This window comes from Apus apus, chromosome 9 (genome assembly GCF_020740795.1).
Source record: "Apus apus isolate bApuApu2 chromosome 9, bApuApu2.pri.cur, whole genome shotgun sequence".
Lineage (NCBI taxonomy): Eukaryota > Metazoa > Chordata > Aves > Apodiformes > Apodidae > Apus > Apus apus.
In genome coordinates, this window is record NC_067290.1 from 6,928,774 (window position 1) to 6,956,567 (window position 27,794).

Below are 27,794 nucleotides of genomic sequence, written 5' to 3' on the forward strand. Positions count from 1 at the left end.
GAGCCAGTACAAATACCTGCCATCCTGTCATCAGGCATCATGCAGTTTTCGAGACGTGTTTGCTGTAACAAGGACAGTTGACTCAACTGATAAAGACAAAAAGAAACAGAGCACATCAGTAGTGGAGGAGCAGGGGGCATCTGAACAACTCTGCAGAATAGAAATACAGGGTTTGGGTGGAATTTTTTGTTTGGTTGGCTTTGAAGTATCAAGGTTCTAGAAAACAAAAGAGGAAAGAAAAGAAATAGTATTCTGTATTTCACATTTTTATTAGCTTCTTGCTGGCAGGCATTACACTTGGGAATAATATTGCACCAGGCATTAAAAATATGAATTCTACCACAGGGACATTTTGAATTTAGAATCCAATATAAATATTTCTAATCATACTTCCATGGCTACAGATATTTGGTTGCTTGATTTATATGCATAGAAAGAAACAGTTGTCATAACTGTAAGAAACTGTACTTATCAAGTACTTTTAAAGGGTGGGATTTGTTTTCCTAGAGTATTACAATACTGTTTATTGATTTAGAAACTAAATTAGTCTACATGATAGCAGCTTTTTCCCCAACTGCATCTTAAATTCTGTTTGTTTCTTGCTCTCAGTATCGTAGCATTAGATGGATTAGAAACCATTTTAACAGAGGTAATTTTAGCACTTTAAGTTGCATCAGAGAATTCTGTTAATGACACAAAACACCCTATTGTACTAATTTCTTCGGACTCCTTCTTTCAAACAAAAAGGTGTCTTGACTGAACAGGCACATGCATGTTGTTTTTTTCTGAACAGGACAAAAGGACAGAGCTGCTAGAGAATTAAACTCCTCCAGTCCTTACTGATAAACAATAAATAGTCGTATAAAATAAAAAAAAGCCCACATTGTTGCTTTAGTCAAAATCCAGACTCTCTTGGGTTTGCTGTCCAATTAAGTTGCTAATCACTGAAGTGGCTCCTGTGGAGTCAGAATCAGTCATCTGTTTTCCGTGCCAGTCTACAGAAAGTCCAGTTATGCTCCACTGTGTTTTCATTAGCACGCTCACTCATATGATGAACCCTGGTGTTCCTGATCGTGAAGCCCTGCTTGGTGATGTACTCCATCAGATGGACCCGGAGAGACACTTCCTGGTGGTAATCACACGGCCCAAAAGTGAAGGAAACCTGGCAGTCCCTGGTGTCCATCATATGCTTATTCCACTTTGTGAAGTGGTTTGAAATGCCTTCCAGTAAGGAATGGACTTTCGTGGTGATAGTGAGCTGTGTGATGATGACAGCCACGGGGTTGGAGTACTTGGAAAGCTTCCGGGTGCTGGACAGCTCCACCACCTCCTCAAAGGTATCCACGGGATACAGCGGCTTGGGGTCATTAAGACACTGAATGAGCGGCTCGATCTGATAGAAGTCGGCTTCCTTCCGAAGGAGGTCAAACTCCTTGAAGTCCAGTGGCAAAGTGAGTTCTGAGGTCCTTAAAAAGTTAAGAACATAACGGAAAAGTGGTCCATCTCTGTCAATAAAGTAATTGCCCTGAGAGTCCCTGGCAGTGGGGAAGTCTCCCCTGAACATGGCCCCAAGCATTGAGTCGGGATATCTCGTTAGAGTTGTGAGGGATGTCGTGTACATGTGTCCACCCACATTTAGCGTGACTGGATCAGTCATCTAGAAAGAGAGAAATGGCAGAGTTTATCAAGCCACCACAAGTAGGTTCAATCACCTCCCTGACACACATGGCAAGTACTGTCTGGAAACTGCAGGCTCTGAAGAGAATTCTGCTTCTCCCATGCAAAGCCCTGAAGGGGTGTTTCAACCCGAGCAAATCCAAGCCACCTAGCAACAGGACCCAACTGGCAACCAGACAGGAGGACACTTGGCATTCAGGATGCATGTTTCCAGAATGCTTTAGAAATCTTAACAACTGAGCTACTGTCACACAAGTTTTGCATTTGGGCAGCAAGTTTTTCCCTGTTCTACAGATGGGGAAATGAGAACAGGGAGATTTCCTGAAGAACAAGTTAGTCTGAATGAAGCCCATCAGAGTTTCTTACTTTCATAATCTGTTTCTCATTCCAGAACAACAACCAAAAAAAAAAAAAAGGGAAAAAAAAAAAGAGCTGAACAAGTCTTAAGCCTCTCTCTCCCTCAAAAGAGGATGACAGGATGACAGTGCAAGTTTAGACACAGGACCAAGAGCTCACAAAGCTCACAACCAAAATAATCCACACACTGGTTACAAGGCATCATTAAAACAAAGAAACAAAAAAGAACTTTCAGCTTTTACCTCTATAAAGAAAAATTTATTAGCAAATTAGAACAGGAGGAGCCAGAGCACAAGCAAGTCTGCATCAGCTTCTAGACAGCACATGAGGAAGCAAGAGAGAAAGGAACATAAATCCCATCTGGCCACCACCAACCCTCACAATCAGGACTGAGGCCAGACAGAGAGGAGAGACACATGAATGGCAGCAGAATGTTTAGAGAAAGAGAAGAAAAATAAGATGTGTTTGTCTAGTTTGAAACAGGGTTTACAAGGAAAAATATTTTTCGTAATAAATAAAATGACAAAGTCTTTCAAATCTTACGCAGGAAGAACAAATTCCCTTTGGCCTCTGTGTGTCAGGAACAGGGCAGCACTGAGCTTAAGGCTTCAGTCAGGTACTCTCTGATTGTACCCAGAAAAGACAAACCTGAGCTCTCCCCACACACAGCCTGTGAGGGGAAACACTCCAGACAATCTAAGTAACCTGTCATAACACACACAGCTTTTCTTCTCACATGACTGAAGCTGTGGATCTACACAAGACAGATCTGGTAGGATTCTTACCACAGGACCCTGAAAGTCCAGTCACACCACACAGTGCGTTTCCACAGGCTCACTTACCATATATCCCCAGTCTCCATTATCCATCTGTTCAGCTGCTTGAACTGCAGTATTCCAAGTTTAACAGAAGGCTGCTGAAAGGATACGCGATTCACCTTATCTTCCTGCAGGAAAAGGCACACACAAAACCACAAAAGAACAGAACAGACGATCAGTACCTACAGGAACAAGCCAGGGGAATGCTCTCTAAGCAAGGGCAGGCTCTGCCCCCAGAGCACTCAGCTACAGAGCCACATTGGTAGGTGAATCTGCAGATGAGCTTTTCCCTCCTTCTCCCTTCACACCACCCACAGGACTGCCTCCAGAGCACACGGGTAATCACTCCACCAGCTGTCTGACCACCCCAGTTGTGTTAAATAACAACACGCCCCTGAGGATAAAGTATATTCCTGAACAGCCTACCTTTCACCCAGGAAAGTGCACGTACTTTGAAAGACAGATGTCCTTTTCCCAATTAAAAAGAAATTTAGCCACCATTGAGGTCATATATGTGAGCCATTAATATTAGTCAAAATTCCCAGGCTCCAGTTTGGAGCTGCACAGAAGAATAAATCAAGGATGAAAGTCAATGAACAGTAAGAAGAAAAAAAAAATCATTTCACTGCAGATTAATAATTCAGTAGGGCAGAACTTCAAGTGATAGCAAGAACATTAATCTACAGCCAAAGAGTATGAGTGGACTTCACAGACACATACACACTCTTGAAAGAAATCTCTTCAGGGACAAGCCAGAAGACACGAAACGTGTTTTCAGCAACGCTCCAACAAAAGCAATTTGAGAAGTGGTTCATGCCTTAACTTCCCAGAAGATGCTGAACTGCTGACTTGCATAACAAGGGGACTCCCTCCACATGAGAGCAGCAAGGCAAATCCACAGCCTGGTTGTGCAATTCAAGGGAGGAAGGAATGACCCCAGACACCAGTGGAGATTTTCCAAAGGTGGCCCATCAACCATGTCAAGCAATGCATGGACAGGGAAGCCAATCGTCAGTTAAGCCCTTATTTCTATCCAGAGCCTGCCTCGCTGCTAAAATGGCTAGAAATTTAGGTCAGGCTGTTTTAAGTAGGGTACAGCTTCTCAGTTTGTTTATTTTTACATTGTCGAGACCACACAGCTACCAAGACTTCTGCTCCCATCCTCTTTACCAGCAAACTTCAATACACAGTCACCCAGCTAAAAGCAACACAAGGATTTAACCGAGTCAGAGCCCTACATTCCAAAACAACTGAAGGTTCACAGTTAATCCCCAACCAAAAAGATTACTTGCCCTTTTCATTCCTAGTAAACGAGGCCAGTCTCATTCACCCCAGCACAGGGGAGCACATCCCACCTCTCTGGGCTCTGCTACCCTGCCCAAACCCACAGCCTGGGCACGACAGCAGCCAGCAGGTCGGGCCTTCAGGGGCCTGCAGCATGAGCACAGCCTCAGCTGCATCTCAGATGTATTAAAGAGTAGAAAAAACAAAATCAGGATCCAAAAATCATGAGATCAGACAGAAGATTAAGGAATACTAAGATACAGAACTAGTCATACCAGGATCCTATTTTTACAAATTAAAGACAGAGCATGCCTCAAGAAAGTACATTAAAGCACACACCCCCCGACAGCAGATAAACCTGGTGTGCCAGCTCTTTTGCCAACCTCTATAATTATTCTTTTTACCCACCCCCAAATCAAGAGGTGAATTCATCCAGGTTTTCTCTATTTGGAATTCTCATTCAACTACAGCTCATCACCTTTTACCAACAGCCCAGACCTTTTAAATTCCAGCACTTACAGGTGTTATTCTGGTCAAGTACAACACCAATATAACATCAGATGCATTAAAATCACAGGAGAAACTGGTACAGGTTTCAGATGTTCAAGGAGAGCATTCACTTTAAAGTGAAATGGTGCAGCCAGACAGAAACTTCACTGGCAATCATGACAGAAGAGATCTGCAGTTAACAAAATCAACTGGAATTATACATTCAGCATATTTCAAAGACAGACAGATGTCCATCAGAGTTATTTAAACTGATGGTGGAGAGATACTGTGTTATTTGGTCAGCACCTAAGCCCACACTATGGATGAACCAAGAGTTTCTTTAATCAGTGAAAGAAGCAGATGACACTGCCTGTCTGTACAAGGGCAGGAGCTAATCTTTGATCACAGCCCTGCTACGCAACACCAGAGTGAATAATTGAGGAGAGCAATTAGCTGAAACAAGCCCAGCCCTCAACATGTAAGTGCACTGAGATGTCTCACTGACCTTTGTGAAAGGACCCAGCACCACTGGGCACACACAAACCTCCCCAGCAATGCCAGTGCTGGAGCAAGACGCACAACGCAGGGATGGTACCAGGAGGCCATCCTCAAATGTCTGTGTGATCACAACTACTCACTGCTTCCCTCATCAGCCTGAGAGCTCTGGATTTATACACAACTGCCCAGGCAAAAATAGGTCTGTTCAGGTACAACCTGAGGTAAGGACTAGCAAAACCACAACCAGGGTGGGGACATACACCCTTCATGACATGCACCCTTTCAGCAATGCTTCAAATTCCTCCTGAGTGAAATAGTGGTGCCTCAGCAGGGGTGGGCAGATACCCACTCCATCCATACCCTGGGATGGGCAGCCTCAAGCCAGCTCTGGTTCCTGTGCCACACAGCAACATAGGGCACACAGGGACAGTCTCACTAATGTGGCTACTCGTGTCCAGACAGCAGATCACAGGTGACATGCAGCCATACCCTGCCTTTAATCACCAGAAGAAATATTCCATTCAGATGAAATTCTGCCAGGCAAAGTGCTGACACCATTTAGGCCAAACAGGATGTCATTTTTTGGCAAGAGCAGAAGTGCACCGACTGTGTCAACCCACAGTCCTGCTTTTGTTAAGCTGCTCCTGTGAGCAGGGAGGAGATACACAGCATTAACATGGGCCTCACAGCTGCTGCCATAGCCCAGCACCAAGCACATCCAAAACTGAGAAGCAAGTACCTTTGAAGAAAAGCACTCAAGTAATAATTTTATACTTCATACACCAAATTGGATACCTGCCTTTATAAAACGCTCCCTCTTATCTCATCTGTTATGACTCAGAGTATTCCAAGGCTATTTATCAACACCCCTGCAACAGGCAGTCCCAATGACTTCTCCCAGAGCAGAGCTGCTCACCTGCAAACATTTTGACAGCTCGGATGCAGAGAAAGAAAATTAGAATCAGCTGAACAACTGCACCTGTGAAGTTGCACGCATAGATGGGCTCAGGACAGGCCCAGGGCTGCCAGCAGGGACCACGTGCACTGCATTTGGTGAAGGCCACAGGCCACACACTGCACCTGGACAAAACTGCACTGGTGCCATAGACAGTTACTTGAAGGAGGAGCAGAAACACACCTAACAGTTAGAAGTCATGAGGCACACACCACCTGATTTGCTCTGAATTGTTTTCATTCTAGTTTTTCCAATAAAAGAATTAAAGGATTTACTTGCAGCACCAGTCTTTCATGGACAGTTGGGTATCAACATCACAGCACAAGTTGTTTAACCTCCACACAAACTGCTTAACTTCAGTGGTTACCTTGGATTTCTAGGTCAATACAGAGTTGACAGGAATTCTACAAACTTAAAAATTAAGAAGAGCAAAGCTAGAACTCTACTTACACTGATAAACACACCTACTATTTCAAGCTACTCACCCACTTAGTGAGCTCCATGCCTCTTACCATTTAGAGCTCCAGAGATGAGAAAAAGAAACTCCTGCCCTCAGCAGAGTTATGCTCTGCATGAACAACCTCTACTCCCCAGCCAGCTGTCACATTTGAAAGGCAAGCTTTTATTACAATCACAATTGGTGACCCACCTAAACTGACAAAAACTAACCACATACCAGTGATGGGTGTAACTCCACCAAACTGCAGAGCAAATCCATGAGGATCCAGCACTGTGCAACCCTAACCAAGAGAGCAAGGAAGAGGCAAGCTCTTAAAACAACCAGTTACTGAATCTGCTGGTAATTCATCAGATCAGCTTCACTAAAAAAACACCTTCTACATGTCAAGTTTATAATGACTAACACAGTTTATTAAAAATTAACTTAATTCTTGCTTCACTTTAGTTGCTTTTTACTCATATTTTGTCTTCACCTCAGGCAGCAGGGAAAAACACTCACAGTAGCCACTCAGCATTTTCTCTCCTTTGTGTCTAATTGCTTCACCATAAATTCCAAGCTCCCAGAGTTTCCTTCCCTCCCCTGAGGAGCTCTACACCATCCCGGTTTAATTCCAGGTTCCAAACTTTTATTTTAACTGCCACTTATTCAAATTGATCATCATGATGCTACTTCGGCCATCCCCTCCTGAAAGCCCAGACACCTGTATCCAGCCTGGTCCTGCTGAAGGAACCCCAGTCAGCCAGGCTTTCTGCACCCATGGCAACAGTTGAGTTTCACCCATGTACACTGCTTCTATGAAACTCACTAGTAGTTGTTTGTGAGTGGAAACACATCTCCAAGCAATTCTGGAGGAAGGCAGGTGTCAGAAACACTAAGCCTCCCTGCACACACCAAGGACCAAGAGAGGGGCAGAAATCCTTCCAGAGAAGGGCCCAGGCCTGCAGCAGGAGGTGAGAAGTGCTGGTTTCCATCACAGAGGAGCCAGAGAGCTCACGGTGGAAGAATTCTCCCCAGGATCACAATGATTCAGCAAAGATACTGGAAACGAACCCAGACATTTTGCCTCCCCCCCCCCAATTAAGTGTGACCCAAGAGCCCAGACCCTCATTCCAACCCAAACCAGTGTCCCTGCTCTGCCTCCTCTCCCGGCTGGGGCAGGAGGATCCACTCCACGCCCGGCGTGGGGCGAGACCCTCCCTGCCAGAGACCCCCGCCGGACACCCGGGCTCCCACCCCGGCATCCTCCCACTCCTTCCTCCAGCCCAACCGGGAACAGGACCCAGGCACCAGCTGCCCCATTCCCACCCCAGCATCCTGCCCCGCCGCCCTCCCCCGGCACCGAGCCGGCCGCGGCAGCCCAGCCCCCCGCCCTGCCTCGGCCATCCCGCCGCACCGCGCCCCGCCGGGGCTGCGGACACCCCGCCCCACGCGGGTCCCGGGCGCTCGGCCCCTCAGCGCCTTCCCGAGCCGGGGCAGGCCCCGGTTCCCCGGCCCCGGTTCCCCGCCCCCCCCCCCGCCGCCCAGCCCAGCACTCACGGGCACGGCTCCCGGTGCGGCGGCAGAACCCGGCAGCGACGGGGACGCCCGAACGCGAGCCCAGAGTTGAGCCGCCGATCGGGGGCGGAGGGGAAGGCGCGTCCTAATGAAGGCCCGGCCCTGGCCACGCCCGCCGCTCGCTGCCGGCAGGGGCGGGCGCGCCGAGCCCGGCGGGGCCTGAGCGCCGCCCCGCTCACCTCCGGGCCGCCAGCCGGCTGGCCCGCCCCGGCGTCACCGAGCGGGTGGGGAGGAGGCCCGGCTGCCGCCAGACGGAGCGGTGGCGGCGGGCGGGGCGGGGCAGCCCGAGCCATGCGCGCCGGGCACCGGCCGCTCGGTCCCTCCCGCGGGCGCCGCCGCGCACCGGAAGCCGCGCGCCCGGGCCGCGCCGCCCGCTTCCCGCGCGAGCTCTCGCGAGAGCGACGGGGTGGCGGGGGGGGAGAGAGGCGGGGCCTGCCCGTCACCGCTAGAGGACACGGGCAAGATGGCGGCGTGTGCGGCCGCGCTGCGGCGCCTGGCCCCGCTGGCCCCCCTGGCCCCGCTGGCCCCCCTGGCCCCCCGCCCGCCGGCCGGCCTCCCGCCGCAGCAGCGCAGGGGGATCCGCCTCTCCGCGCCCGCCCGTATACAGGTAGCGGGGCCGCCGCGGCGCCCGAGAAAGAGGGCCTGGTGGGGGGGAAAGGGGGTTGGTCCCTTCTAAGCGGCTGCGGGGGCTGTGGGGCGGCCCTCGGCTCGGGGGGAGCGGTGAGGAGTCCCCGCGCCCCCGCCCTGCCCGGCTGCCCGTGTCCCGCAGGTGACGGTGCGGGACGCGCTGAACCAGGCGCTGGATGAGGAGCTGGAGCGGGACGAGCGCGTCTTCCTGCTGGGCGAGGAGGTGGCCCAGTACGATGGTGCCTACAAGGTGCGTGGGTGCCGTTAGCGGGCCGGGAAGGGGCCTGAGGCGGGCCCTGACTCCCCTCTCCTGCCCTGCAGATCTCTAGGGGCCTCTGGAAGAAGTACGGGGACAAGAGGGTGATGGACACGCCGATATCCGAGGTGAGGCTGCACTCTCTGCCCCCCCGGCCATCCCTGCATCAGCTGCCGCCCCTCTCCTGATCCCTGCTTCCCTTCTCTTCCAGATGGGCTTTGCAGGAATCGCTGTCGGAGCTGCCATGGTTTGTAAACGTCCTTCCCGACGGAACGCTGCAGCTTTTTGGTTTTTAATATGAAAACACACTCATCTATATTTTAATGTATTTAATAGGCAGGGTTGAGACCGGTGTGTGAGTTCATGACGTTCAACTTCTCCATGCAAGCAATTGACCAGGTGATAAACTCTGCTGCCAAGACCTGTTACATGTCAGCAGGAGCCATCAGCGTTCCCATCGTTTTCCGGGGTCCCAACGGGGCGTCGGCAGGAGTGGCTGCTCAGCATTCCCAGTGCTTCGCTGCTTGGTACGGGCACTGCCCCGGCCTGAAAGTGGTCAGCCCCTGGAGCTCAGAAGATGCCAAAGGTCTGCTGAAAGCAGCAATCCGGGACGATAATCCAGGTGAACACAGGCAGGTCACAGCAACACCCAGCACTCCATCCTGAAATGAATGTCTGTTTGCCCTTCCTGCCCCATTTAAAACCATAAAAAAGTATCATTACAACCTAAAACACTTAAGGTTGCTTCACTACAGCTGTAGGGGACTTAGAGAGGCACAGAAGTATTGTTTCAAGTACTCAGCTGTTTCCTAACAGGCTTTGCAGTAGGCTGATGTGCCAGCTCTGTGTCTTCAGTGCCACTTTGGTACCAATCAGGAACCTCACAGGCAGCATTTATGAAGCAATCATGATGGGGTTTAGAGGAGGAGCTCCTGCCTGTGCAGTGTCTGTGAAACTCATTCTTACAGTCCATGACATGGATAAATCCAGAATGTCATTGATGAAAAGCAGGGCAATCTTGATTTCTCAGAAACATGGATGCAAAATCAAAGACCTTTCTAAAACCAGTGATTCTGCCATGATGTACCAAAAGTTATGTATCTGATCTCATTTAAGACTTAATTATAGACAGTTTTTTAAGTAATTCACCATTGAAGTACACTGATTTATTTATTTTTAATTGCCTCTGCAAACATGCTGAAGTCCTTGTTGCCTGGATCGGCTTAGTATCTTGAGCCAGTCTGCTGCAGTACCATTAAACATCAGCACACTCCTCTGCCTGCAGATGTACACATTAATCCAAGTATGTTTTCTTCTAGTTGTGATGCTGGAAAATGAATTACTGTATGGTGTTCCCTTTGAATTGTCTGAACAGGCACAATCAAAGGATTTTGTTGTTCCAATTGGAAAAGCTAAAATAGAAAGGCAAGGTAAGCTGAGAATACAGTTTGTTTCCTTATTAACTGAACTGCTCAGGGACTTTTTTTAACCTTTTAGCTATTCAGAATGCTGCTGGCATGGGGCACAGGAAAATACCTCAAATCTTAAAGTGTTCCAGTGTTATTTTATCTTGTAGTACGCTTAATTGTTGCCCACATAAAGAAAAGTTACTTGATTTTCTGTATCTCATCTAAAACAGTATCTTTCCAAGAGATCTGTTCCTTAGTGTGGAGATGAAATACAGGATGTCTCAACAACTTTTCCTCACCTTAGTATGTAATTTTTGTCAAGAACACAGAAGAGAGCACTGCAATATTTCAGTCTGTTTGCTTAGAATTAACCACTGAATTATATCAATGTTTGAAAAAGATAATCTGAAAAATGCATTATTTCCTCAGTTCCCTGAATTAGAGAGTAAAGTTGTGACTTCACAAAGTCCTTCTCCGCCGCTCTTCATGCCATGTATGGGTGTAGAATACTCAATTTTAACAAACTTAAATCATAATATGAACTTGAAAGGAGCCTGAGGTCCAGAAAAAAGCTTTAAATATTAAAGTGATGGGATTTTTTTTCTTTTGTTAACACTTGCTTCTGTCCTAGGAACTCACGTTACGTTAGTGTCACACTCAAGACCAGTTGGCCACTGTTTGGAAGCAGCTGCTGTACTTGCCAAAGAAGGTGTAGAGTGTGAGGTGGGTGCGGTTGCTGTTGGTTTTCTCTTTCCCTGGAGTGGGGAGAAAAGCAAGAGGGTCTTCTGGTTCAGTCTGTGCAAAACTTCAGTGTTAAAACTACAAGCTTCTTCTGTTGGTAAATGCCTTAACAGTCAGTAAGCAAAGCATATGGATTTCATGTCTCCTTCTCATCAGAAAACTAAGGCAGAACTGCTAACAATTTTCAGAGTGACCTCTTAGAGCTACCAGAAACTGTTCTGCACAGTCTCTGCCAGGATAAAAAGTCAGAAATTTTATCAGCTTTAAGTCTTGTCTTGAAAGTCAGAGTGGGTCAGAGTGCTGAAGGACAAAACTCAGTCACCTTTGTGGTTTTTTTTCAGGTAATAAATATGCGAACCATTCGACCAATGGACATTGAAACAGTGGAAGCCAGTGTTGTAAAGACAAACCATCTTGTCACTGTAGAAGGAGGTTGGCCACAGTTTGGAGTAGGAGCTGAAATCTGTGCCAGGATCATGGAAGGTAGAGAGTTCCTGCAGTACATGGCTACATGTCTAGTCTAAATACATACATATGCACGTCTCTAGTGTGAGTCCTCATGGCTTCTTGATAAAGCCAGATGAAGGCGAAGTAGAATTTTGTATCTGAGGAGTTCTGAGCCTACCTGTCTTGCTCTAGAGGCTTTCACAGGGTGGATCCAGATCATATTCTGTTGCAGGTAACTCTTATCCCAGGAACTTGACCACACAAGAAGCAGGATGATAGTTTTTTGTCTAAACCATAGTACATGAAGATAAACGAGCAGGAACTGCTCATTTAACTCTGGAATATTAGACCTACAGGAACAAAATTGTGTGAATATAATATTCTGAAACTGAGAGAAAATCACAGTGCATGGCAACCTGACAACTGTCTTCTGTTCCAGGATCTGCCTTTAACTACTTGGATGCTCCAGCTGTGCGTGTGACCGGTGCAGATGTGCCTATGCCATATGCAAAAATTTTAGAAGATAACTGCATCCCTCAAGTGAAGGATATCATATTTGCAGTGAAGAAAGCTTTGAATATCTAAGCTGTAAATACGTTTTAAAGTCTTGCTTTAAAAAGTATCAATGGTGTAGGGCAAGTCGTGTGCATAACTTTGTTGTATAACTCCATCAACTTTTGTACAGTGGGGAAAGTACAGAATATTTATATGGGGTGACCCTCTCAGCCACAGTTTGTATAAGCAACAACGTGGTAATGCTTGTTTGTTAACCATGCAGGTGGGTTAGTGCTATTGTATGTGGAGAAATCCAATTCTAAATTCAGAGTGAGGGGGGGAAAAAAAAAAAAAAATCTTCTGTTTCTGCTTGGCTTGTGTTAAACTGCCTGTAGTAGTGGCTGAGTGAAGAACTGCAGTGAGCAGAAGTCCAGCCTGGGAATGTGCTCTGCAGCTCTCTAGGAGCCTGTGGCCACAAGGCTTATTAAAGGTGAATGATGAAACTGGAGTGAGTGAAGCCTTGCTTTTCCATTCAGTGAAGTGCAGCTGCCTGCACAACGTGGCCTCAGAGTATGGTCTAAGGGGTGGCTGGTGTGTTCAGTCTGAGGAGCACTCGGCTCACTCAGGGAAGCTTCTGCATACAGAGATCAGTATGTGGTGGGAAGCACTACTGAATTTTTCTTCACTAGCTACCACATACAGTGATAAAAATGGACTTGCCCAGATGCTTTGCTTTATGTATTTTTTTTTTTTCAACTCAACACGTGGGCTAACAGTGGCAGGGTCAAACTACAGTTCTTACAGTGCAAAGTAAGTTATTGTATCCAGACACAGGGAGGCTGGGTCTGCAGCAGCAGCACAGATCATGCTTGATGAGCTGGGAAAGCCTGGCAGCAGCTTCCAGACAGGTCACCACATGGCAGGGTTTAGCTGAGGGGCCAGTCCTGACAGGCAGCAGGAGCCCTGCCAGGCCTTGCTCAGCAGCTCTGGGTACAGAGTGGAAGCTGCCAGGAGTCTGTGCAGTGTCACTGGCTCCACAGCCCCTGACCTGCTGCAGAGGTGATACTTACTCTGTAAGTAGACAGAAGAGCTTGGGTCCTATTTCAGTCAAGGACCAGGGTTGCCTTTCAGTGTATTCCTTTTAGGAGAAGTGCTGCTGGATTCTTAGGAAGTCTGGCCTGCAGGTGAAATCCCAGCTGCATATACCCACCACCACACTGCTGAAGGAATTCCATTAACATTTTAATAAAAAGGACCGAATATCACAGGTTACATGAAACTTTGTACAGACATTCTCTGCATAGTAACAAACACTGATGTACTTGAATTTAAAAAATGGATTATCTATAATCCTTTAAAGTGCAATTTGTTTAAGTTTGTTTTGTTTTTTTTTTTAATCAAAAAGGATCTTTCAATAAAGTTTAAGCTGTAGAATTAACTTGAAGTAACTTTGCATTTAACTAAATCATGAATAATATCCCAGTGCCCTATTAACTCCCATTTCAACTGGTTCCTCATTTAAAAACACTTCCCCTTAGAGTTACAGGTAGGATGTCCATTTAGACAAATTTAATCAAACAGTATTTTTACTCCACCAGCAAATATGGTGGGAATAAGATTTAATTCTCCAGTTCCCTCACCTGTGCAGTACACTAAGGGTTGGGGGAGGGAGGGTGTTGGATTATCTATAAATAAAAAAAACAACTTACTGATTCAGTGCAGCAAGAACTAAGATGAGTTACAACTGCATGAAAAGTTTTGGAAGAACTAAGCAAACTAGAACTACATTCCTGTCATTGGAAAATGGGGTGAAATAGAGCTAGAAAAACAAAATGCATTCTTCACCATCATTGTGGTCGTTCTATTCTCAGGTTTTTGTTTGGCTATGTAGAAGTTGCTGTACCCCTGAAGCTAGAGAACGAAGTTCTTGAAACCAAGTAAGTAATGGAGTACTTAGCACAGCAACACAATCCAGGCAGGCTGGTGCTGCTGCTCAAGAAAAGCTGAAATCGGGGTAACAGGCGCTACAGCTGATGGGCTGGTGGATCAGTCTCTGGTCAGGAGGGTCTTGTTCCAAGACAGCACAGGAGGGAAGAGGGAATTCAATCCTGGTGTGACCAGTGGCCTCAGCTGATCCTGGGAGCACTGTAGTCACAGGTCTGTGTTTTCTTCAGAGTTCCTTTCTGAAAGTTTTGGATGGAGCTGAGTAAGGCTCCTCGGCTTGCGCTGACGTCGGGCTGCGGGCTCGGCTGCGTTGGCACCTCTGCTCTTGGAGGAGGAGCTGCTGGTGGCAGGGGAGGTGGTGGTGGTGCTGGGGGTATCAACGATGCTCCTGTTGAGGAGAGAAGATGTAGTCTGATTATGTCAAGTTCCTGCTGAAGAGGACTGCAGTTCTTGGCTGGACTTGGGCAGTCCTGCACTAGTCATGTCATTCCTTGAATGCCAATGGAGGGTGAAGAACAGAACAGGTGAGAAAAGCCACAGTGACCAGATCCCTCTATCTGCAGGTGAGTCGTGTCATCTGAGACACCTTTGAAATGCAGCCTGAAGTGCCTCAGTACTTGGGGATGCAAAACATGACTCAAATGTGATCTTGCACTGAGTGAAATGGAGATCACTTAACAGGACTTCCCAGCTTCAGTTTCTTTGTCCCCAGCGTAGCAGTTTGCTCTCTGGGTCATGAACAAAGACTATAAGCAACTCTTAACACCTGTTCTTATGTACCTTACTAACTTTAATTCTTACAAAGGACCAGGTCACTATAGGATTTGTGATGCCTGCTTTGTCAGATTATATTCCATTTTTAAAGTACTAACTGCAGATAGAGTTTTCTGGAAGTGTGTCCCACTTCCACAGCACTCAGACTTTATCCAAATACGTTGCAACAAACGCTTCACAGGGTGAAGGAATCACAACCATCTAGCACTCACACCACTTGCCTGCCTCTCGTGCTCCCACCAGTCCCCTTGGCCCTCTGTCCCTTTTTATCCCAGTCACAGCCACCTCATGCCTCCATGTCCTGACTCCCTGGGAAGCCAGAGCCCACAGCACTGCCCGTAGGCACCGGCCCAGCAGCGAAGGCCTGCGTGGAAGTGTTTCCTGGCAGCTCAGATCCAGGCAGGTGGCCTTGCTTGCCTCAAACACCACTCTCAAACACCACTCTCAAACACCCTGATCTTTACTCCATCATTTCTACACAAGTATAATCTAAGATCCATGTTGGAATAAGAGCAAAGTACTTCAGAGGTGACCCCTTGCTGTTGCACAGGACAGCCAGGTGAAGAGGGCATTTGCAGTAATGTGGGGAATGATGTCCCTGTGCTGTCTCATATATTCTGGAATGAGCATGGGAATAATGATTAATATCTTAGAACTATGCAACAGTGAATTTTAACTTATGATCATCTAGATCCTAAGTTATTCCATAGTGTAAGACTAGAGAGAGACAGATGGCACCTATAGTAAAAAAGCAAGCACCATTTGCTTTGGGTAGTTCCAGCCTACAAAGAGGAATGTGCTGGTGAGTGGCAAAAACTATGATACAACACAAAACAACATGAGGCAAATCAAGAGACTGTGGTTACTGAAGCAGAACTGCTTGCTATGAAGTAAGCATGTACCAAGCAGTTAAAGAACATGGCACAGAGACACAAGAGGTATTTGATGAAGGATTAAGCTCAGCCACTGAAAACAAAAAGCAGGAAGAGTTCTCTGTGCTCCTCTCTCAATTCCTCACTAACACTTGCTCTCAGACTAACAAGTAATAGACAAGGTAATTAATAAGGTGAAAGTCATAACTGAGAGCTGCCTCATTTTCTATTTGTGCTGGTCTTTGAAGAGAGACTTCTCCCATGTAGGAGCAAGCTGAAAATGCAGAGTATTCACACAAAGCATTCCATCCTGCTAGTGCATGTTACTACTATATGCTGTGATTGCAGCACTTCCAGCTCTTCAGGAGAAATTGTCATTGGCATGAAAATCACCTTCTCTGACAACAAAACATGGAAGTATATACTGGGCTCATCTTCCTCTCCTCCCTTCCACAGGAAACACTGAAGTCCTAGTAGAAATACCAGAGACCAGCTGAAACAACCTAACGTGCCTGTTGCACATGGCATTACACAATGTTAGCACAAACAGAAATGAGTTGCTACCAGTGTCTTGGGGTCATCTAACTTACCCAAATCTACTTTTTACACTAGCCAGAGATGTAAGTCCATTTATTATTAGAAAGACTGTAAAACCATCCCCTAGGTTAGAGCCCTGCTGATTCTCATGTGTTCACAGATTGCCAGCAGGCTGCAGCAAAGCAAACCTTGACACTGCTTCCACAGAAGAACAAGTCCCAGGACAGTTAAAGCAACCACTTTTGTGGTTCAAGCAGCCAGAGCCGAACACTGTAGGACTGGCAAACCAACCTATCCCAAACTGATCAGATCAACTGCTGTAAAAGAGCCAAGACCAGCTCATCATAAATGAAATGGCTTGAAAGAGATCCAAGAACTGCAGAGAATAAAGGCAAGATTTTTTGGCTAGAAATGCAAGGTGAGGTTGAAGAGGCTATGCAGGTAGTTGTGCAAGATGCAGTAGAGAATGACCATGAAAATGGCCAGGACTCTGGAATATAAACACAATGGTAACATTGAAGTGAAGGAAGGTACACATTTGACAGCGAGAGGGGCAAAAAAGCTACAAAGGTCTTGGATCACTAAGTATTATTAGGTCAATATTCCATGTGGTACCTTCAAGGTTTGGTCTGATTATTTTAAGATGGGGGCAGAAAAGACAGGGGAAGTAAGAGGAGAGGCCACCTTCTTTCCAGGAAATTCCTTAAATTCCACACAGTTAAACTCCTGAGACTGATTACAGACAATGATACTCTCAACACCTGAGCTCTGCCTTAAAACATAGATACACTGGTTTTAGGATGATACATGACTAGCTATGAGCATTACTTATTGAACCCATTAACTAAAAGAGTGGTTTTGAAAATCTTCAAATAAATTAATTCCCATTAATCAAAACCAAGCCAACCTTCCCTTCTTGACATGAGTGGTTCCAAGGAAATGTTAGTTCACCCTGGTGTACCCATCTATGGATTAATTTGTTCTGTCCAACAGTGAAATATTTTCCTGTATTTACTAGAAAAAACATTTGAGAGAAGTTCTCAGTTATAACTAGACCTTACCAATACATATGTTGGAAGAAGTTGCCTGCAAACACACATTTAACCCATTCATGCAGTTGTAAGAATAAAACACTCAAACAAGAACTTACCAAGGTTTTTTTACAGGGACATTTTTGTTAAGAGAGTGTGTTAAAAGGAATAGGAAGTAAATCAGATGCTGTAAACTTGATGCCTGAATTGAAACAAAAACTTAATTATGAATTTAAAGTGACAGTTATTGTGCAAACAGCATTAAAAACTTGGCTGAGAATGGGATGCAAACAAAGAAAATCATTTTAGTGATAGAGTTTTTAAAGATGCTGTATTTCATTAAAATAATCCATAACAACGTTCCTATCTTTTTTTATTCCATTCCCTCCCAATACTAAGCAAGTTCAAGATTTCCATTCAACTTTCCCATCCAGAAACAGAGCATCTTTAAAGATATAAATCAGCATTAGCTTACTTTTCCGAAAATTCACGTTCAAAATGATGCATGCTCTATTGAAGACAGCAGAGAAAGAGAGAGGACACAAGTTAATCAACTGGCTCTCGTGTCAAAGTGAGAAAAACAGATACTGTTAGCTGAAAAGTTAGTACAAAAATCAAGACATTCTTATTCACTGACAAATATGAGGGTAGCAGATTGACTGTTTCATCTTACATATACAAAGCTTTGATTCTGAATAACCAACCACAATTTTCCATGCTAGAAGCATCATTATACTTCATGAACAAATACAACACACATGCTTTCAGTTGCACATGCCAGAATTCTAGCTTTACAGGATTAAAGTGCATTTAGAGAGATTTAGCAAGAAATCTGAGGAAGATTAGCCATAGAAGACGAAATCCATTCAGTTCAAGGAACACTCCCTGCTGTGTTAGCACCTGTAGTTACACTTACACTCAAGAACAGCACTTGCTAAAGCATTCAGTTTGTCTTCCAGAAAGGTGAAGAGCAGAAAGGATGCACCATATGGGTGTCTATGAACCGTGTGTCGTACTGAAGGATTCAGAACAACTGGCACAGAAAATTACAGCTCAAGTGAAGTACAACTCTCTCACTTTTATTCCAAACAGGGAAGCAAAAATGGCACTTTGCTCTATTGTAAAGGAGCTCACTGGTATTTTCTGGGCTTACTACATTTAGAGAAGATGCAGTAAAGTTTTAAAAACCCCGTATGACAGTGTTCTGCATCCCTTCTGATCCTAGCACAGCTCCTAGCCACAAAGAAATATCAGATTTTCTGGACTGCAAAGACTTGCGCAAGTGGAGAAAAAAGAACCAAACACTCAAGGGAGAAGGTCAGAAATATGGGAAGTTCTGTTAGGATCACTTGTCACAATCTAAACAGTGTATTCCAAATATTATATTTAGCTGAATATCTGCAACCAAACCAGACCAAAACATCCTAGTTAGTAAGAAAAGCCCATGGGAGCCAGGATTACCCTTCCCCTCAAAGTCATGCATTCAATCCTACAGTTGCAACTATCATTACACAGACAGCTGAAGCCAGTGATCGTTTTCTTTCTTAGTGTGTCTTGCACTGACTATACCAAACACTCTACTGCAAATTAAGTCTCTCAAAGCTTCTGCTCAGAGACAAAGCATGTTTCAACATGTGAGAAACTTCTTTAATGAGATTACTTCCTCAGGGCGTATCAGCTTGGAGCCCTCTGGGCAGTGTCTCTGGCACTACACATACCCACATACTACATTGATTCGGTTGGTTACAGGTCAGGAGAGGGCAACAGCTTCTGTTGGCTACACTTTTCCATACCAGCCTTCATTCTGCCATGGTATCACACCAGAAACATGCTTTGACATGCCACGATTCTAACACAACCACGACCAAACCAAAAAGCTTCACTCCCTTTCTGACAGTCACCTCACCACACTGATACCCACAAGCAATTTTGATTTAGATGTAAATATTGTTAGCAAGTACAAGGAAACTGGAAGAGAGAGATATAAGCTATAGATCCATCAGTTGTCACAAAGAAAGTCCTCCCATAGGGCCAGTGAGGCTGTCACCAAGTCACCAGTAGCATAGTTGCTTAGAACAGCTAAAACTACAACATTGTCAGTGGGGGGGGAAACACCAAGCCCACTAGCTTTCTCTTAGAGCTAATATCTGAAGTTTCTTCTATGTATTCTACTCACAATGGCACTCCTGAAATGATGACACTTGCCTTTACACCTGATCAAATGCATGGATGCCATCAGCACACTAAAGCACTTCCCAGTGTGAAGGCAGCACTGAGGTGCAGTGTGTCAGAGCTGGCTGTCACCAGGAGTCACCACGAGCACACTGGCAGCAGGATGACTGACACACTGTGACAGGGTGGTTTGAACAACAGCCAGGTTTTGAGCCCAAACTTCAGCCATTCTGAGACATTTGAGCCACCTCTCCACGTAAAACTGCATCATATGCTCAAAACTTGAAAAAGCTTTCAATCTGGTTCCAACATGTTGAAGTTAAGATGCCAGTAACAGGTAGTTGTATTGCAGAAAGAAAATCGTTTCTACACATCTGTCCATCTCAGAGGCATAAGGTTTTCCTTTGCATTTTAAGCTGCTTTCCCTTTTAAAGCATTCAGAACATGAAATAAACCCTCCAGCTAAGTGCAGTGCACCCAGAAAACAGCCCTGTTACTGTGCAACACCAGAACAGCAATCTTCTTGTTTAGACTAACTGGGAGAAGTTAGTTCATGAAATACACACTTCAACATACCCTCAGCTTGAAGGAGAAATGACCAGTTTGAATTTCAGCACGACTGATTTCAACTGCTTCAGAGACTGCTGCCTCCTATGAAAGACCATCCACAGCAAACACCAATTTGATTGCATGGCTTTAATTAACAAGTTGTGCTGTGCAGAAAGTTCCTGGGACCAGGAATCATACGGCGTGAGTCATGGTAACAAACAGCAATGCCATGGACTGCTTCCCTTCCTGAAATGTATTCCTTTAACACCTTTACTGTTAATGCCTGCCAGTGCTCCTCTTCTAGCCTTTCAGACTGTTCACATGTCTGTTAATGCTCAAGATTCAGATTTGTAATCAAATTTCCATGAGCATTTCTATCGCCCACTCAAGCAGATTCTTCACCACTTCCCACCACCTGTCCTAGCAAAACTGTTTGCAAGCCACCCAGCAAACTGGAAGTGGGAACTGGCCCCAAATAAACAAGATATTATTTTTAAGCCAAATCAGTTTCTGGCTCGTTCCTACCAGTTCTCCTGGTGCTAGCACTTCTGCTCTGTAGCAGAACAGGGCTTAGGCAGCCTAAGTCACTGAATTTGTTACACTCAAAATTTCTGAAACTCCATCACAGCAGTACAGGTGCACAGAGACAATTCAGAAAAACAAGGGATCAACAAACAGTACTTTGGAGTCAACAGACCATTAACACCAGAACAAATGCATATTGCAATATAAGGGCCAGAAAATGTCTGGAAAGTAGCAGCACAGGTAAAGCTGGAGCAATACAGACTTTGAAGTAAGCACTTACACTCTGTGGATAAATCACATCACATATATCTCAAGAAAGGTTATGAAATGAAAAATAACAGTATTAAAAGGTTTCCCATGAGGCCCTCAAAAGAGAGCAAATGTCAATACTCGGGCTGACAGGAGATGAATGTAATCTCTGTGTTCCATCCTTGAAAACCAGCATCCCTTAACCATCCTTGGGAATAACACCCACAGTTTTGGGGATGGGTGAAGGAAAAACAAAGATAAAGACAAACACTGTAATGACTCTTGAACTTACCTGCTGTGGAGGGTGGAGTGGGGGATGATGGAGATGTTAATGGGGAACTCGCCCCAGAGCCTGCTAAACAAAACAACAGTGTAGTAACTAAAGCTGTGATGTGAAAATTCAACACAGTCAGACAAGACAGATTGTTGGAGACAGGCCAACTTTATTGACTGAAGATCCAATCCTGCTTCCACTGAAATCTTGGGAAAGATTCCCATTCATACAAACAGTGTCACTCAGACCTGATCTGAACGGGGACACTTCACAGTATCAGAGGAGGTCCAAACACACAAGCAGTGCACTCAACAGCATTCCTCAAGGGGAAACACTTCTTTTCTGTTGCTTAGGCTGTTGGATCTCAGCATCCAACTTCTGTTCTCCTTAAGACTTGTGCCACTGCATGGATGGCACCCCATTTCTCCTTCCAAAAGATGATTTTCAGTCAGTTCCTGTACTCCACAAGTTACTCTGATATCTGACAATAAGCTGCTTTTGGACACATTTTAGTCAGGCAGGTCAACTCTGTTAAACTGTTTGGTAGTACCAATCATTCCTTTTAACTAAATGAAGACCTGTCAAAGGCTCTGTTGTTCTAGAATTTGGCACTGAAGCAGCAATTGAAGATCATTTTCTTGTTCATCTCAACACCTTACTACAGAATGCAGATCACCATGGACTTTCTCCCCAAAGGCTGCATTCATAAATGGCCCAAATAATGGATTTTGTTATTATTCCACTCAAATGTCAAACTGAATGAAAAGACTGATGGTTTTGGAGGAAAGGGCACAGAATAGAGGACACATTGCTTTATATTAGGCAGCTGAAAATCTAACACTGGCAATATTTTTCAGCCCTTGACTTAGCAATTATTAAATACTCAAAATATCAGGCTCTGATATCCCAATATTAATGTATAAACTGATGGTGACCCTGGATCTTTTAAGCAAGAAAATGACAGCAACAGCAGAAACATTGACATAGCAGTGTAGAAGCAAGCTCTTCTCTCTGTAGTTACCTGAGTTATTTGAGTTGCTGTATTTTGCTGAGTGTTCTTCCCCACTTTCATAGGCAGAGCGTTTTGACTTCTTTAAAAAAAGAGCAGAAGAAATGGAAGATGGGAATGAATAAATGCTTTCCATGATAAGGATTGAACTGACACACAGTAACAGCCATCCACTCTATCACACAAGGTTTATCAGTGCTCAACATCCTTCTTCCCACACCCAAAATGTGCTGCCATGATGACAGCAGCAGCGGGGCTGTTCTGCACTCAAATACTCAAGTATTTCCAGGAGATCAGGGAGGGCATCTCCAGTGTCCTCTGACCACAAGGGAAAGGCAGAAAACTGACCCATGAAAAGAAAGACACGCTGCAGGAGCAGACTGAAAAAGGCTCCAATGCCCTCACCAAACAGCAGGAAGCAGCACAGGCTGTCATCTCTGTATGAGGTGTTAACCAAGCCTGTTTTCATGCAGTCACCTCAACAAGATTAAACTAACATGCAAGTCAGCTACCACTGTAACTTAAACTCCTTAGGATGTGTATTGCTTAGCTACAGAAGTGAAAATAATCTGGATGTAGCACAGAAAAACACAGGAAAGAACAGGCCAGCATACCTGTGGCTGTGCATGCTAAACGTTCAAAAAAGATACGTCTTTTTCTGTGTGAGAAACCTATTTAAAGGAGACTTACTCTTCGTGCCAAGATCTTCCTTTTCTTTTTTTCTTCTTCAGAGCCATGATGAGATTGAGCTCTTGTCAGCCTTCTGTGCTGGTGAATCTTTAGATCAAAGGGAAAACAGAAAAAAAACATGTTATGAGCTTAAATGTTCTCAGAAAAGGCACATGTTTGAGGTGCAGGAAAACACACTGCAGTCACATGACATGCTAAGTTTTATTTTTTCATTTTTAGTTTTTATCTTTACTGTTGCTGGTAGAGGATGGAGCCTGACAGTGCAGCTAAAGTGATCCTTTGATTTAGAAGCCACTGCCTGTGAAGCTGCATCACTTAAAACAGTGAAACGCCACACAGTCAACACCTGTTCTACAACTTCTCATACTGCATTTTTGGGAAATCAAATCTGTTGGTGAAAGCTTTTATTACTCAAAATCACTCCGAGTGAGTAAAAACTCACTTTCCCCCTGTAAAAGTGATAAGAGGAAAGGGAATGTCTGTAGGAAATACAGGAAGGAAATGCAGACCTTACCAATTTCTGTTCTTCTGTTAATCGTTTTTCTGTGCACTCCTTGGAAGCCTTCAGTGCCTCTTTTAGCTTAGTAGGAATCTAATACAGAATGGGGAAACAGAAATTATAGCACAAAACACAATAAAGGGAAACATGACTTCACTGCTCAAAACTCACCACCCATCTGATCATGCTGCCTGTCTAAAGCCCCAAGTTCTGACACTATTCCCTTAGTGAAGGAGAAATGAAGACTCTAGGTGCACGTTTTCCACCCAAAACCTAGCTAGAGATCTAACAGGAGTGCAAAGAAACACTGAATAATGGAAGGAAGGGATACTCTAACAAAAGGGACAGTGAACTTTGATACTCTGGTCACACTCCTAAAATGCCAAGGTGGTGGCAACAGAACACAGACAGCACATGCTCTCCAGGAGAAGTGCTCTGCGGAAGCTCCCCAGTGGGAGCAGATGTGACTCTCTGAAAGTCCCAGCAGTGGAGCTGGCAACAATGTGCAGCAAAGTAAGTTTCCAAAGGTCTCAGCTAATTGTTTCCTCTCACTGCAAGAGACCCACATTACTTAGCAGCCTCCACTTAGATAGAGCACCACCACCAGTCACACAAATTAGATCCAGCACAGGAATCACACTTGAACATGGGTCACATTGTGTCCCCCTTCTAAGGGGTGATGTAACATTCTTGGGTACAATTCACCAAAGGAGTCCAAATACTGATGCAATCCCCATAAAGCCAAGTAATACCAGCTCTCCTCTACCCTATTTATCAATAAATAGCTTACCCACAGCCTGGCACTTCCACAAACATCAGCAAATTAGTGCTCAACTCTACCTTAAACTGAGGTTTCTCCGAATTTGTTAGCAGGACATCACTGAATAATCTGTGAGTGGATGAAAAAAAGAAAGGAAAAAAAAAAAAAAAAAAGGAATATTATTCCCAAGAGTCAGGGAGAGCCACAGCAAGAATACTACTGGTGCTCTTCATTTAACTCCCTTCATTTCCTTTTCCTTCTCTGTCTTCAGCTCTAAGCCACTACTTGGGTTTTTTTGCCACAGATTTTTATGTACTGCTTTTTATTTTCCAAGCACTGCTGTAAAATGAGCAGCATCCAACCCTCAGAATGTAGCTGCTACTTATGGCAGAGTTAGCAAGACTACGTGAAGTATTTTGAAAGCAAATGGGTAAAAATACCAAAGGCAAGGAAGGGTTTCCCCAAAGCAAGAACACCCTTTCCTTTAAAGTATACAGTTTATTTAATGACAAAAGATTACCAGGTACTTTATTTCAAATTTCATCTAGACAAAATCATTGCTCTTTTTGAGCAAACTCTCTTACCATAACTGTTGTTTTAGCATTAACAAGGTCCACCTGAAAGATCAGTGAGCAAACTTAACATCTGAAAATATCTGCATTCTTGTCTGAACTTTGGCAAAGGGAACTAAAGCAAATATTGTTACTTTTGCTCTCCCGTCTATAGTATCAGCAGCAACAGCATAAATGATTAATCCTTTTCCATCCAAACCAAAAGACACTAGAGGGCAATGGTAGTCTGAAAATAAACTGGTTAGTCCATTTCAAGATACTTTGTTCTTGAGAACATACTGGAAAACTGCCCCAGAAAGAGATCTCAAGCTTGTCCCCAGGATAAAGATTTCACAAATTTTTGTTGCTTTTCACTGTGGAAAATTATCACAGGCCAATACTAGAGAAAACAAATTCAAGTCTAGAATCAAGCTCGTAAGAATAGTATTCCATGAAAAATTCAGATATAAAGCCAATTTAGAAGACTTTTTAAATACCCACAAACATTCAGCCTTGTTTACAGGGCATTTTTCTAACCCCTTCTGATTACATTGTCTTGCAAGGCCTTGCAAAACTAAGCAAGTTCATAGGTTATATATGGTACTTAAATTACATTAAATGCATTGCACATTTACACAAAACAGTTGTGAAGAGTATTGGCAGAAAGGGGATGTAGTATAACATTTTACATATCAGATACAGCTGGGCACAGATTGTTTTTTCAACATCTTTTGACACCCCTGTATTCAGGCTTGTTATGGTGTTTCTCCCCTACTCACATTCTTCTTCCTCCCACCTCCTTTAAGAGTACAGGAAGAGAGGAGCAGAAAGAATTGAAGGCTGAGACAATCCTACAGTGTCTCTCCCAAGCCAGGAAATACTAATCTTGGAGCATGTTGTACATGAACTGCAGTCTGTGTACTGTGAGATCAGACCCATATCGAGGTGTGGACAACCTGTCATGTATAAGGTCATGACTGGCACCCTGTATTAAGAAAAAACAGAAGAACCCCCCCAGGAACTGTGGTTCTACACTCAGCACGCAGAGGACATCTCAGAGCACAGTGACAGCAGATCATTTCTGTGGTAATTTTGTCTCCCAGCTGCAGGGAGGACAGCACTGCAGCCAGGTGTGATCTCCAGCTCAGTCCTGCACTGGCATTGCTCCCTTTCTGCATCTTGCTCCTGCCCATACCTGCCCCTGCCACTTCCCTGCATCACTGAGAGGGCAGCCTGTAGGGCAATTTAACCTGTCTGTGCTCCAGAGAATCCATAAGTCAGCCCTGCAAGAAACCAGCCAGGACTTCTACACAACATTTCACACCCAGACCCAGCCTGAAAGTCACTGCAGGGCAAAGCAAGAGATCAGTTTTGCTAGTCATAAGTAAACTGATAGCAAAAGCTACTGAAGTAGCTCTTAAGCAGACATGCAAAAAAGACTCCTTATTCTAAATGCTTAAAAAAAATCTGTACATGATCTTAATCATGTTTGAAATGCTTTAATACCTGGATCAATTTAAAGCATAGCACTGTGCTAAATAAAATGCATCCATAACAGCTCCAACACCCCGAGAGACAAATAAATGTTAGATGAGCATTTTATCATATTCACCAGGGGTAGGTTCTGCAAAATCTATCAATTTGGAGTACACTGTACATCCCTCAGAATGAGGAAGAAACCTTTCTGAAGAGGAACAAGAGCAAAGAGGTCCCTCCTCCTGATATAATTAAAAACATCACTGTGAGTATAAAACAAGTAAAACAAGACTTACGGCATCTGTAAGAGCCGTGAAGCAGTTGGCATCCCATTCTTCAGAGCCTCACAGGTCAGAATGGATTCCAACACTGACACTACCAAAGAAAGAATAAGAATGAACACATTTTTGCACAGCAGGACAGCAAATGATTTAGAACTAAACGTCTGGCACTGCTGTGGGATGTTCCCTTAAGTATTGCATCAACTAAGCAGTGATGAAGCTCTGTGACATGTGGTTTTTATTATAATGCTACTATTACACAGACAAACTTTTCAAGAATGTCAGACATGAGGTGAGGGAATCCAGACATCTCATTACTTAGCACATGCTGCTTTATCACTCAATTAAAAAAAGAAGAAAAAAACGTTGACAAGTAAGTTTTGTTTATATGCTACATACATTTCAGGAAGAACACATTTTCTTTCTGTACAAATGACTAACTCTTTCTGGTCGCAGGCTGCAAAGATCTTAGGCTGCCACTTCACAGCACTTGAGCTTAGGTAAAAGGTTAAGAGGATCTAGGAAGCTGAGACTGACATTGCCTCCATTGTGTACTAACCAACAGACACTGATGGTGCAGGAGGGAAGCTGTCAACTGGAATCGTATCTGGGGGTCTTCCATATGTCATTTCATACAGTAAGTGTCCAAAGCAATGTATATCCACACCTTCTAAAGTCTGTGGAGGAACAAAAACATAAAAAAACCAACTTGCTTGAACTAATCAGGTTTTCATAAGCCATTAAAGAGTGGTCTGGCATTTGAAGATACAAAAGAGAAACCAGTAAGACCGTTTCTAACCACAAGCATTTCCCTGCATAACTTGAACTCAAAGGAAATCTCAACACCTCAAGCTAAAGCAGCTACTGCTGCCCTTCTGTAGGTGATGATACAAATGGGACAGCAGTACAGCCAAGTTCTGCCAAAACACATAAAGTAGTAAATGCTTTTCACGCACAGCAGTTTAGAGAGCCAGACCTTGATACCAATCGCAACCAAGCACATTTTCCTGGCTGAGTCAAACAGCAAAGAATGAGATTTGTAATATGACCAGTTGCCACTTCACAGAGAGGTGTAGACAAAAAGACAGCAAATGCATCCCAAGCAAACCTAGGAGAGACTCATTCACTCCTCCCTGGGTTTGTACAAGCTGCACATACATGCTAAGCTGCCAGACAGCATATTTCTGAGATTTTTTAATCATGTTTAAACAGAAATGGTTCCTCTTGCTGAAAGTGGCTTAGAGCCTTGATGGCACCAACAGATTTGGACTAGCCATGAACTTTTGATCGTTTCTTTGACAACACAGTAGAACTTGTTTAGCAAGGTCAGCAAGCAGCTGCCTCGTGATGCTGTACGGAATTTATTACAAGTTCTTAAAGGCAGGACAAGATGCTAAAAGGCTGTGTTGCTGCAACAGGACAAGCTTGTTTTCATATTTTTGGAGGCAGATAACATTCTGCTTTGCAAGCCTGCAGTTAAGAGACACCTTTCAAACAAATAAAAACCATCTTTTGATAGCTAGACATCTGCAAT

General features: G+C 44.5%; 3 protein-coding genes across 10 annotated transcripts in view; 1 reads left to right on the forward strand and 2 right to left on the reverse strand.

The window, feature by feature from the left end:
• Nucleotides 1–248: 248 nt before the first annotated feature.
• KCTD6 (potassium channel tetramerization domain containing 6) lies at nt 249–8,447 on the reverse strand. Of its 2 annotated transcripts, XM_051627662.1 has the most exons (3): nt 8,075–8,447; nt 2,877–2,980; nt 249–1,657 (listed from the first exon to the last, which is right to left on the reverse strand). In XM_051627662.1, the coding sequence occupies exons 2-3, from the start codon at nt 2,901–2,903 to the stop codon at nt 971–973; spliced, it is 714 nt and encodes a 237-aa protein (XP_051483622.1). In that variant the 5' UTR covers nt 2,904–2,980; nt 8,075–8,447; the 3' UTR covers nt 249–970. The 2 variants fall into 2 exon arrangements, with proteins under 2 accessions (XP_051483622.1, XP_051483624.1); XM_051627664.1 differs by lacking the exon at nt 8,075–8,447 and having other exon boundaries at nt 2,877–4,695.
• A 73-nt stretch (nt 8,448–8,520) lies between these two features.
• On the forward strand, nt 8,521–13,505 carry PDHB (pyruvate dehydrogenase E1 subunit beta). Its single transcript, XM_051627661.1, has 9 exons — nt 8,521–8,699; nt 8,862–8,969; nt 9,041–9,103; nt 9,187–9,222; nt 9,312–9,597; nt 10,295–10,405; nt 11,016–11,107; nt 11,467–11,608; nt 12,012–13,505. The coding sequence occupies exons 1-9, from the start codon at nt 8,556–8,558 to the stop codon at nt 12,155–12,157; spliced, it is 1,128 nt and encodes a 375-aa protein (XP_051483621.1). The 5' UTR covers nt 8,521–8,555; the 3' UTR covers nt 12,158–13,505.
• The window catches only part of PXK (PX domain containing serine/threonine kinase like), a 36,829-nt gene continuing 22,323 nt past the window's right edge, over nt 13,289–27,794 (reverse strand). For 2 of the 7 annotated variants that reach the window (XM_051627654.1, XM_051627660.1), the window contains exons 11-18: nt 26,820–26,937; nt 26,276–26,354; nt 24,033–24,081; nt 23,208–23,285; nt 22,694–22,780; nt 22,016–22,085; nt 21,013–21,075; nt 13,289–14,399 (exon numbers count right to left, since the gene is read on the reverse strand). In XM_051627654.1, coding sequence (XP_051483614.1) covers nt 14,194–14,399; nt 21,013–21,075; nt 22,016–22,085; nt 22,694–22,780; nt 23,208–23,285; nt 24,033–24,081; nt 26,276–26,354; nt 26,820–26,937 — 750 coding nt within the window. In that variant the 3' untranslated portion in view covers nt 13,289–14,193. The other 5 variants (XM_051627656.1, XM_051627659.1, XM_051627658.1 and 2 more) reach the window with 5 other exon arrangements.

What these genes read in the sequence shown, in the direction of transcription:
- KCTD6 (XM_051627662.1), bottom strand. Translation starts at nt 2,903, where the DNA reads ATGGATAATGGAGACTGGGGATATATG. An exon ending in ATGGAGACTGGGGATATATG is followed by an intron (nt 1,658 to 2,876) that starts GTAAGTGAGCCT and finishes CTCTCTTTCTAG; the next exon opens with ATGACTGATCCAGTCACGCT.
- PDHB (XM_051627661.1), top strand. Translation starts at nt 8,556, where the DNA reads ATGGCGGCGTGTGCGGCCGCGCTGCGGCGCCTGGCCCCGCTGGCCCCC. An exon ending in AGCTAAAATAGAAAGGCAAG is followed by an intron (nt 10,406 to 11,015) that starts GTAAGCTGAGAA and finishes CTTCTGTCCTAG; the next exon opens with GAACTCACGTTACGTTAGTG. An exon ending in AAGAAGGTGTAGAGTGTGAG is followed by an intron (nt 11,108 to 11,466) that starts GTGGGTGCGGTT and finishes GTTTTTTTTCAG; the next exon opens with GTAATAAATATGCGAACCAT.